General features: G+C 32.6%; 1 protein-coding gene across 2 annotated transcripts in view; it reads right to left on the bottom strand.

Annotated features, from left to right (window-relative positions):
• Positions 1-9,472: 9,472 nt before the first annotated feature.
• The window catches only part of LOC103487261 (uncharacterized), a 45,764-nt gene continuing 42,843 nt past the window's right edge, over positions 9,473-12,393 (bottom strand). For both annotated transcript variants that reach the window (XM_008445524.3, XM_051081462.1), the window contains exon 13: positions 9,473-9,886. In XM_008445524.3, the coding sequence (XP_008443746.1) occupies positions 9,664-9,886 (223 nt within the window). In that variant the 3' untranslated portion in view covers positions 9,473-9,663. The remainder of the gene's footprint in view (positions 9,887-12,393) is intronic.

Genomic DNA, 12,393 nt, shown 5'->3' on the forward strand with positions numbered 1-12,393 from the left:
TAACCTTCTAACTTAGGTATGGGTCTTAGAAATATTGAGCACTATAACAAAAATATAAATAAACATACACATTTCCCAAAAGTTGGAAAATATGTTCATAATGTTAAACTAAAAGAAAGTTGAGTGGTTGAGTTCCACATAAGATTGATGATATGTCCAAAATAAGATTTCCAGCATTTTATTAAGTTCACTAGAAGGAAAAAGAGTGGTTGATCCCTCTGTTTCATGTAGCTGGAGATTGGAGTCTTCAGGAATGTTTTCCATTAGCTCTCTTTACAAGAATTTGATTGACTCTTCTTCAATCACTACAAAAAATCAGAGGTCTGTCGACGCTAAAAAAGGCATCGAAAAAAGGACGTCGTAGGAAGAACCTTTTCGCGACGTTGTTAAGAAAGCGTCGACAGTATGGAGCTCTAGTGACATCGCACAAATAATGTCGACAGAGGGTGAGGTTTCCACGACGTTGTGCGAAGAGACGTTCGTAAAAAAGTTTAATTTAAATAATAATATTGACTTTTCATGATGCCATGCATGTATGCATATCGTCGTTGCCCCCATAACTATCGATGTTGCATGCATGGCGTCGTGTGAGGTCAACCTTTTGTTGAAGTTGCTTTAACTGCATCAGCAAAGTTTGAACATTTAAAAAATTCTAACAACTATATCACAATGGCAGATTGCATGGCATCGTGAGAGGTCAAACATCTACCGACGTGGGTTAGGTAATGTCGTGCGATGTGTGATGTTTTGACTGCTTTTAACAGAATTCTCACGATGCTATAAGTGACTGTGTCACGAGTTGGGAATCCTATGCCCACATCATAAGTGAAACATCGGTAGTTCTTCTATTAAAACCAACTTCATGTTCTATAATTCATAGAACTAAGAAGGAGAAGGTTGAGAGAGAGTTGAGAAAGGCCGAGAGAGAGTTGATAGAGGCCGAGAAGGAGAGTAATTGTAGCCGCCTTCTCCATTTCGTTCGTCGTCATCTGCCGCCGACACTCTTCATTCCTATAAGTGGTTTACTTTGTTTTACTTAATTTGTTTTAGTATTTAGATTTCAAATTAGTTTTAGGTTTTAGGTTTTAAATTAGTTTTAAGTTTTAGATTTTGATTTAGTTGTAGGTTTTAGTATTTCCTTCGAATTTAGTATTGTTAGGATGTAAGATTGAAGTTGAGATTGAAGTTGTCAATACCACATTCTGTTATCCATGTATTTAGATTTTGATTTAGTCTTACATCTAATAGTAAAAAAGTGATAGCCACATACATAATACTAATATGATTGCATGCTTTGGTGAATAATGGTAAAGTTAATGATTGTAAAGAAGAAAAAATTACCTTTGCAGTGGGATGTACCTTTGTTGATGGATGAATGTATATTGTATGTATGTTTGATATCAAATTTGTTTGTATTTCAAAATTACAATATGCTATATTGAAGCAGCAAAGAAAGAAAAGGAATAGTATGAGAAGTCTATAGATGAGTTTATGTGCAATGGAGGAGCTCAAAGAAAGTCAAATAGTAGCAGTCAAGAGTTCAACATGGGTTGTAGCTAGTATGATCATAGAGATATGGGCAGAATGTGCAAAGAGGGAAGTTAAACATTATTATGAGCTGCGTCGAGAAAAATACAAGCTTGCTTCAAACAAAAATAATCATTACTCTACTGGTTTAGAAAATTGATTCAGAAGAGAGGAGCAGAAAATGACAAGATCGAGAACCGAACAGGTTAGCCATAGAAAGTTCTTCACTTGCATATTACATAAATATGATTGAAAGTTAAAAGAGCTATCAATCACATTTACTTAATATGCAATTGGAAAACTATCTATGGCTTACTCTTCTATTATCAATCTTGTCATTTACTGCTCCTCTCTTTCCAATCAACTTTCTGGAACCACCAGAGTAAGGGGTGTTTTTGTTTGAAGCAACCTCGTATTTCTCTCGACCTACCTCGTAATAATCTTCCACTTCCCTCTGTGCAAATTCTGTCAATATCCCTAAGATCATACTAGCTACAGTCATGCTGAGACAATGTACAGAAGTTGAGAAACCAACATCAGCACTTAGAACTATGTTTTAAATTTCCATTTTTACTTTTTATTATTCATATGATTTTTGAACTTAAAAACGTGTGCTTTTTTAATATTTGAATTAATATTAATATAAATTAAATTTTGTATTTTAATAATTTCTTTTTAATTTTACGTTAATTAAAATTCAATTTGGAATTTTAATTATTTTTTATTAATTTTACGTTAATTGTAATTTTAGAATGAATTTAAATCAGATAACACTACCGACACTGCATACTAGACAATGCCAACATACTTGACGACATCGGCAGTAAGGTATTTGCGACGATGTTAACAAACATCGGTAGTTCCCTATTGCCAATGTGTTGACCATCGACGAACAGTGCATCGACAGTAACCCTTTGTCGACATCGTCCCGTTTGCGTGTCGAGAGTGCCTCTGATGACATGTCTCTAACGATGCTCTTGCCGACGTCTATTTCTGCATCGACCTAGTCACTCCCAACGTAGATCTGGCATCTGTCGATGCATCTCTGCACCGGCAAACCCCCTTCTTCTTGTAGTGAATGGATATACTTCTCTATAACATCTCGTGGAAGTGATGTAATAGAAAAAATTAACGTACTTTTAGACATGTTATTCCTTAAGGGATAAAAGCCCTAAGCAACAAAATAATTTAACATAACCCTGAACTTAATTTAATTGGAAAATTAAAAATATCATTACATTAGAAAAAGAGTTACAAAAACTAATTTACTGCAACCTAAAGGCTAAGCATGCTTTTACAAATAATATAGAAATTATGGAGAAGAGAAAATTGACATTTACATCGATCATTGATGACTCTGTATCTACTAAAACATCTAGAATGAGGCACTACCACTTAGAAGCCTCTCTATTCTTTGAGAATAAGCTTTTGGTTTGTGAGAACAAAAATTGGAATGAGAATTTTGTTTACGAAACTAAGAGAATACATAACAAATTTTCTATTTAGAAAGAGAAAAAAAACACTTTCTATGTAAGGTTACCTACTTCCCTTTTCTTCATCCTTAAGAAGAAGTTAATGACAGAATATGAGATTCGTGGGAAAACATCACATGTTCCCATAATTGAAAATACGAAAAAAACCTCAGTCAACACGCAATTAATCGACCATACGCGCATGAGTAATCATCTTCTAAACAATCATGTAAAACAGTCTAAACGAACGGTCTACGATCATTTATATTATGATACACGACCGTGTAGCTCTCTTTTAAGATGAAAAAATGTTTCAATTTTAAACGATTGTGTTAACCATGCTAAACGATCGTGTTGACTATGATAAGTAATCGTTTAGATCATATCCACGTGATCATATAGTTCTTTTAAAATATGGGAAAAGGGCTTCAAATCTAAATGATCGTGTTGACCATGTTAAACGATCGTGTTGACTATGGTAAGCGATCATTTAGATCATGATAACACAATCGTTTAGATATTTTTAAACGATGGAAAAAACTTCAAATTTAAATGATCGTGTTAACTATTGAAAACGATCGTGTTGACAATGAAAAACGATCATTTAAATGATGTCAAAATGATACTTAAACGATCTTGATATTCTCAAATATGAGGAAGATGAAGTAGCTTCAAAGAATCTTGTCGAAGACTATGAAGATGAAATATGAGATTTAAAGAGAAGAAGAAATAGTTTAAAAATAGAAGAAATAAAATATGGAAGAGGAGATAAAGAAGTCTAGGAAGAGAAGATGAATAAATTGCAAAGAAGAAGAAAAAGAGTGTTCGCAATATTCAAGGGCAAATATAAAATTTATGGAAATATTGTACCAACTTAATATGCTTTTGCTTTTTGTTACATGAACCGTAAATATTTTTGTGCTTTGTTACATTTATGAAAACTAATCAATAATTAATTAAATCATATTAAATTAATAGTTCATTTAAATCATATTTAAATGAATATATCTCAGATAACCTATAATTTTAATTTAGGGGTCTTTCCAAAAATATGACAAAGAGGCAAAATATTTACACTATATAAAACAGTTCTAAAAACGGAAAAAGACCACAAGCCCACCACGTAAAATACCAAAAATACTCCATCAACAATGCACGTAATATACTTGATAACGCACATAATATATATGGTACAAGATCGTTTAGATTTGGCTATTGTTTGATACATAATCGTTTAGATTTTTTTTTCAATTCTATCATTTAATTAGGTTACACGATTGTTTAGATTTGTTTTTTTCAATTCTGTCGTTTAATTTCATTACACGATCATTTAATTAATTGGATTACACAATCATTTAGATTTGGTTACACGATTAATTAGATTAGTTACACGATCGTTTAGATTTGGCTACACGGTTCTTTAGATTTGGCTACCCCAAATCTAAATGGCCAAACGATTTTTTCAAGATTCTTTATATACGATCTTTTAGATTTGGTTACCCTAATCTAAACAACGTAAAAAAAAAAAAAAAAAAAAAAAAAAAAAAAAGAGAGATGAAAGATGATGCACGCAGTGAACGAAAAAAAGGGAAAAAGAAGAAAGAGATGCACACAGTGAAAAAAAAAAAGAGAAAAACAAGAAAGACGATAGAAAGAAATCAAATTTGATTACCCAAATTTAAACGACTTAAAAACGAAAAGAAAAAGAAAAAAGATGGAAAGAAATCGCAGCAAAAAAAAAAGTAAAGGAGAAAGACAATAAAAAAATCGCAGAGATGAGAAGAAAGATGGAAGGACAAACCTAGAATATTGAAAAATTTTCTAACTTTATGGGCTTTGTTACACGGGTCGTAAATATTTTAGTAGTTTATCATATTTACGAATGTTTCACATTAATTTAATTAAATCAAATTTAATTAAATAAAATTAAGCTAAACTATTAATTATTTCTCTAATTAATTAACTACTAAATTAAATATCTTATATTTAATTTAATTCAAATTTGAATCATATTCAAATATAAATTTCTCTCATAACTTATTGTTTTTATGTGTATTATATACACGTTAAATTTTAACCTATAATTTTAGGGGAAATTTTCTTAAATATAACAAACAGGTAAAATATTTCTGGCTCGTGTAACAAAGTCCATAGTGACAAAGTCCATAAAGTTAGTCATTTTTTAAACATTCCAGGTTTTGCCTTCCCTTTTGTCGTGTTTCTTCTCTCTCTTTCTCCACCGCTTCGTATGTGGATTTTATCATCTTTCTTTTCATCGTCTTCCTTCTTTTCTTCTTTTTATTTTCAAACTGTCATTTGGTTCAAGATCGTTTATTAAATATAAAAGATCTATTTTTTTTCAAACTTTTATTTGGTTGTTCAAGATCGTATACAAAAAATCCTAAAAAAATCGTGTAAATTGGGGTAGCCAAATCTAAATGATCGTGTACAAAAAAAAATGATCGTGTACCAATGAATTTTGAAAAAATATATGATCGCGTAGCAAAAAAATCGTTTAGTCAAATCTAAATGATCGTGTAACCAAATTAAACGATCATGTACAAAGAATTGAAAAACAAATCGCTTAGATTTGGCTATCCAAATCTAAACGACTAAATCTAAAAATCGTGTACCAAATATATTACATGCGTTATTAACGACGTGATTGACAAGACATTTTTTATATTTTCCATTATGGGCATGTGGCCTTTTTTCGTTTTTGAAATTGTTCTATACAATATAAATATTTTGCCGTTTTGTTATATTTTAAAAAAAAAACCTTAATTTTAATATGTATCTAATTCGCACTGATTAATATTTAAACTCATTCAAATATTTTATTCTCTCATAAACTAATTTTAAATCATATCCAAAATTAAATTTATATAATATATCATTATACATTATATTAATTCTCAAAGTAAATTTGAACATTTAAATTTATGACCAATACATATTAATGTCATTACCCTTTATGAGCTAGGAATGGGACATAATAGACCTATGGATCAGAAACTACAATGATATGAGATTAATTGGTTAAACTCGTTAACCACATTAAATGAATATTCGTTAACTGTGTATACACTCCACTAAAAACTTACAACTAAAACAATTCTTACTATAGATATATTTCCATGTCAATGGATATAAAACAATAAAATTAAATTAGTCTTTCACAAGTGTTCGTAACACTAGCTTGGTCAAATTATCATTTTACTCCTATATTACTTCTAGTGTTTAAATACTTGTGTGTCTCTAATCAACAACTTTTTTATGGTTCAACCAACAATAGAAATCCCTCCATACCACAAAGAGGGTAGGGCCCTTTGTTCAAGACCCAAAGACGTCATTTAAGGGAATATTCATATATCTACTTTAAAGTCAAGAAGAAGACAATCCGATCTTGTATAATTATGTATCCAACTTCACACTCGATCTTGTCTCCAAAATGATAAGCATATTAAGTCAATTTGGTCACTCTCACCAATACAAATCAAAGGGCAATCCCTCGCGAACAAGAGTTCATAATACACTCAAGATTAAGACTAAGTTACCCTAGGTCATCTTAATGAAATAGTACCTAACTAGTTAACAGAATTACATCTAGTGGTTACTATTTCGTGATTCGATCTTATGGAAACTCATTGCATAGGATATCCCCACTCACATGTCACCTACACAAACGCATTGGATCAGCATTGAATCATTGTGTTTATATCAAATACAGAATGAGTCGTATCCATAGTGTTGACAGGATAAAATACCCATCCTTATTCCTATATTATAGACCTTTTAAGTTATATCTTAAACACCGATCCATGTATGTCTATACATATTGTAAGGGACTCATCAAACAACTTAAGATGTTAGTTTATTGGATTTAGGTTATTAAGACAACTAATAATATAATTAATAACGCTTTATTGAAATTATAATAATAATATTTTATTAATAACGGTCAACAGACTACATTTATTATCTTCGAGTTTCAGAACATAAAACCCAACAATTCTATATGCATACAGTGAAACATTAAATCAATGGTCTCTAAAAATTTGTTTGGAATAAGTTTTCAAGTGCTTAAGAAAATATTTATAACCGTAAATTATCAAGCACTTAAAATGTCTATTATAACGGCTATTTTAAAAAATAATTGAATTGAAAAATTAATTAAAAATAAACCTAATGATATATTAATTACGATTTTATTACAGACAAAACTTTCCATTATGAAAAATCAATTCAACGATCTCCTTCCACTAGAATAAAAAAGAAAGAAATTGTAAATATGGCCATATAGAAATGTAGAAATGAACAAAAGCATTGAGAGGACGAAGTCTTTCAATATTTTCACCCACAAAACGTATGGATAAACCAACCATCAACTTTCCCATCAAGAAAAGAATTACGAATAAGCTGGCTTGTAAAAAAAACAGCTCAACCCATAAACAAGATAACCACAGTAAAAATAAATATTAAAAAATCCACATAACGTGCTACTCAGTTGCATAAAAGAGTGCCTCTATAAAATAATATAATTGTAAAACAGATATAAAATGTGGCAGCAATATCAACCTTGCCAAAAGGGCTTGAGAAAATGGGTCTCTTGTAGTAATCAGTTATCTCAAGCAAGGCCCAAGCTCACAACATAAGCCCAGACGTAAGAGAACTCTAAGGGCCCGTTTGGTAACGTTTCTATTCTCTGTTTCTTGTTTCTTGTTTCTTGTTTCCTGTTTCTTGTTTCTTCTTTTTTTAGAACAAGAAACAGTAATGCGTTTGATAACTGTTTCTATTTTTTGTTTCTTGAAAAAAAAAAAGAAACATAAACAAAAAAAGTGTTCGATAACTGTTTCTTGTTTATTAATTTTCTTCTAGATTTATTTTTTATTTTTCACATCTACTTCAATTAAACATTAAACAAAAAATATAGGTCTATCCATCAAACATAACAAATAAAATTATCAAAAGTTTATTCATTTAATACGAAGAAGTATCAATGCACGAATAAAAATAATAACATAAACATAAAATTATATTTATCCTTCAAATGTTACCAAATTTGATTGGCAATATCATCTCTTACTCAGGCAATTTCTCTTTTTAATCCATCAATTTCTACAATCTCATCGTTATTTCGTGATATCTAGAATTTAATATTAATTTTAAAGTAAGTTATTATGTCTTCAATATTCAGAATTGAAAGAAACAAAACAAAATTTAACCTTTAACTCTTAACCTATGATGCTTTAGAGAAAAACCCACAACGAAAATCCAGATTTGCACAAAGAGAAAGATGAAAACTATGGATCCGACGAAGAGGAACAATCAGGCAAAAACTATGGATCCGACAAAGAGGAAGAGTTCGGGTTGTCGAGAAAGACGGTGAGAGGTGAAGAGGAAGACAGTGTGCAAAGAAAAACGATGAGTAAAAGAGGAAGAGGATGATTATTTGGAGAAGACGATGGAGATAAAAGGAAAAAGAAACCAATAAAAATAATTGAAAAAAGGAAAATGAACCAATAAAAATAATTGAGAAAAAGGAAAATAAAAGAAATAAAAATAATTGAGAAAAATGAAAAGGAAACCAATAAAAATAATTGAGAAAAAGAAAAAAGCCAATAAAAATAATTGAGAAAAATGAAAGGAAAAAAAATAATTGAGAAAAAGGAAAAGGAAACAAACAGAAATAAATTGAGAAAAAGGAAACCAATAAAAGCAATTGAGAAACGGAACAGAAGAAACTACTTTTTTTTGTTCCTAATAATTCTTTATAAAATGAGAAACGTTTCTACTTTTTTTGAGAACGAGAAACAAGAAACGTTATCAAACACTTCTGTTTCTTAAAAAATGGAAACAGAAACAAGAAACAGGAAACAAGAACGTTACCAAACAGGCCCTAAGGAGCTCACATCCCAAATAGAGATGTCAAAGGGGCGGGGTCGACGATGCCACTTCCCATCCCTGTCCCAGCCCCTTATTTCATTCCTTCATCCCCACCAAATTTCCCACAAGAAACGGTCAAGAATTCCTCATGGGAAAATATTCCCCACCTTTGTTACACACACACATATATATATCTCTTTCAGGGAGGGGTCGAGGTCAGAGAATATATTCCTCATCCTCAACCCCAAATTTCAATGGAAAAAAAACTCCCCACTCCCCATTCTCTACGTATTCGAAGATTTCCCGCCTTGTTCGGGGCAGGTCCCCATAGGTTAAATGGACATCTCTAATCCAAAAGTGGGAAGACAAAACCTCAATCCCTAGGTCAGTTCAATCAAGCATGCCACCCATTAGAGTTGAACTCACTGGTTGAACACGACAACCTTGACAATTCCACCATGTTAACTCTACCAACATTCCGCACACCCAAGCAAATGACAAATAACAAGTCCTACAAATAACAAATAATGTTGTTCTACCACCTCACAAGATAATCGATCGTTAAGTCTTAGCGCAATTTGACAAGATTTGTGCGACAACCATAATTATTATGACTTGATAAACAATTTTGCTCAAAATCTTGTTTCTAAAATTAAATGCTTCAACACAAAAATTCAAAATACTAAACCACTAAAACAACTACAGATAAAATTTACAACCATTTTGCTAGCAAATCTAAGACTGAACTGTACAAAACAAAAATAAGAACACCGATCCATTATGATGCTTCATCATTGGCTAAACTGTGATCATTCACTGTGGTATCAATGGCTGAGTCAGGCTTGGGCATAGCATCGTTTGTCTGTCTAGTGGAAATTACCCGATCCAGTGTTTCATCAGGAACCAAGATTCCTGTTGTTTCAAGATCTGCTACAATTGCAATGGCTGCATCTAGTTCCCCAAGATCAAGGCAAAGGGTGATAACCTCATCATATAAAGGGCTGCAATACAAAGACATCCCAATGATTCAAACATAGATACATACTTGTGTGGCCAAAATTATCAGACGATTCAAAATTATTACAGCGGTTAGAAGTTTGAGGGTTTAAAAAATCCTTGTCATCATTACATGTTAAAACTAACATTCAAATACATTTTATAACGGCGTATTTATTGGTGGATTAATTTACAATTATCTATAAATTTATGACCTATGATTTAATTCAATGACTTGGACATATACACCTATGCATATTCATTATATGAACAGGAGTTGTTGTGATAGAATACAAATCCATTAAGAGATTTTATTACCTTAAAACTCGCTAAAAAGTGTCGACCTAGGTACAATTCAACTAGTTCAGCCATATATCATCGACCAAAAAGTCAGACTTAAATCTTCCAACTGCATGTTTTGTAACTATAAGAGTTCAAATAAATAGACCTAACTAAAATAAACGAACTTAAAGATACAAAGTTTAACTTTTAAATGTCATATTTAGACGGTTCTGCCGGCCGGTCAAGTTTGAGCTACCGCCACAGTGTTCCATCATGTCCAGCCGCGTTCCATCGCTACCGCCGGATTTCTCTTCATTAATCATTTCTGGTTTTTTTCTTTCCAGAACTTCTGTTTTTTTCTCTTGAGACTGTTTTGTTAAACAATGTGGCAGACACTAAGCCCACTACCACTAAAGTCTTAAACAATCGCACCATAACCAACAGCCCCACTGTCCAAATCACTACCATTCGGCTTAATGGGGATAATTTTCTTCGTTGGGCCCAAAGTGTTCGGATGTTTATTCGTGGACAAGGCAAGATTGATTACATTACTGGAGAAAAAACCACCCCTAACCCAGCCGATCCTTCATTTGCTCGGTGAAACGTTGAAAACTCCAAGATTATGACCTGGCTAATAACTTCCATGGGTGTAGACATCAGTTGTAACTTCATGTGCTACTCTACAGCCAAGGAATTATGCGATAGTCACTCCGATGTATTCTGATTTGGGCAACCAATCACAAATATTTTATTTGAATCTTAAACTAGGTGATATATGGCGACGAGGCAACTCCATTACACAATACTTTCACTCCCTAAAAAGGATTAAACCTTGATCTCTTTGATACATATGAGTGGAAGTCTATAGAAGACCAAGAGCATGATAGGAGAACTGTAGAAGATGGTTGTGTTTACAAATTCCTCATCAGCCTCAATATTGAGTTTGATGAGGTTAGAGGTTGGATGCTTCTAAAAACTACTCTTCCATGAATTAATTGAGCTTTAGGTAGACCAAGCATAAAATCAGTTGATAAATCATCCCAAACGGTTCTTAAGATAGGCAAAGGAGTGCATAGGCCAGCATTTGTGGAAGGTCCCTTGGCTCTTTGGCAAGTAGCACATCTTTTAACAAAGTTGTAGGTGTCTCTTCGAATTTGTGGCCAATAAAATCTTGTAGCAATCAACTCAAACGTCATATCTTGGCCAAAATGACTTGCCAAACCTCCCAAATGAGCATCTTTAATCAATGTTTCTCGAAGAGAAGTATGTGGGATGCATAAGAGATCTTTGAAAAGAAAATCATCAACAATATGGAAATCTTTCGGATTAACATGATTAGTGCATGTATACAAAATGATTTCAAAGTCTACATCAACTTCATATGATTTTGGAAGGGGATTAAAAGCAACTTTGGTGGATAGAGTTGTGAGTACGGTAGTTTTTCTGCTTAAGGCATCAGCTACCTTGTTCTCCTTGCCGGTTTCATTTTTCATAACAAAATCAAATCATTCGATAGACGATATTCATCTAGCATGCATCCGACTCATATTCTTCTATGATTGGAGATATTTCAACAAAAAATGGTCGTTAACAGCAAAAATTCCTTGAAAAGTACGTAATGTTCCCATTGTTTCAAAGCTCTCACAGAAGCATACAACTCTTGCTCATAAGTGCTCCATGCTTGCCTTGAACTACTTAGCTTCTTACTGAAAATTTTGATAGGCTGTCGTTGTTGGGACAAAACTCCACCAAAGCCAAGCCCACAAGCATCTACTGCCACTTCAGAGGGAGCTGAAAAATCAGGCAGCTTCAAAACGAGATTATTGCTAAGCTTCTCTTCAATGGTATCAAAATTGCCTTGTTGTTTCTGCCCTCAAAGGAAGCTTCCTTTCTTCAAACAGTCAGTCACAGGAGTTGTAATTGAGCTAAAATCCTTGATGAACTTCCCGATACAAAGATGCCAAGCCTAGGAAAGCTTTTATGTCTCTCACTATTGAAGAAATAGGCCACTGCATTACAACTTCTACCTTCTTCAGATCCACCTTAATATGATCTTGGCCAATAAGAAAGCCAAGGAATGAAATCTCCTTCACCAAGAATAGGCACTTCTTGAACTTTATGTACTATTGAGCTTCTTTTAGGCTTGAAATAAGCTATGTACCTGCTGTAAATGCTCTTCTTTACTTCTGTTGTATACTAGGATATCATCAAAATAAACCACGACGAACTT

This window comes from Cucumis melo, chromosome 2, assembly GCF_025177605.1.
Source record: "Cucumis melo cultivar AY chromosome 2, USDA_Cmelo_AY_1.0, whole genome shotgun sequence".
Classification (NCBI taxonomy): Eukaryota; Viridiplantae; Streptophyta; class Magnoliopsida; order Cucurbitales; family Cucurbitaceae; genus Cucumis; species Cucumis melo.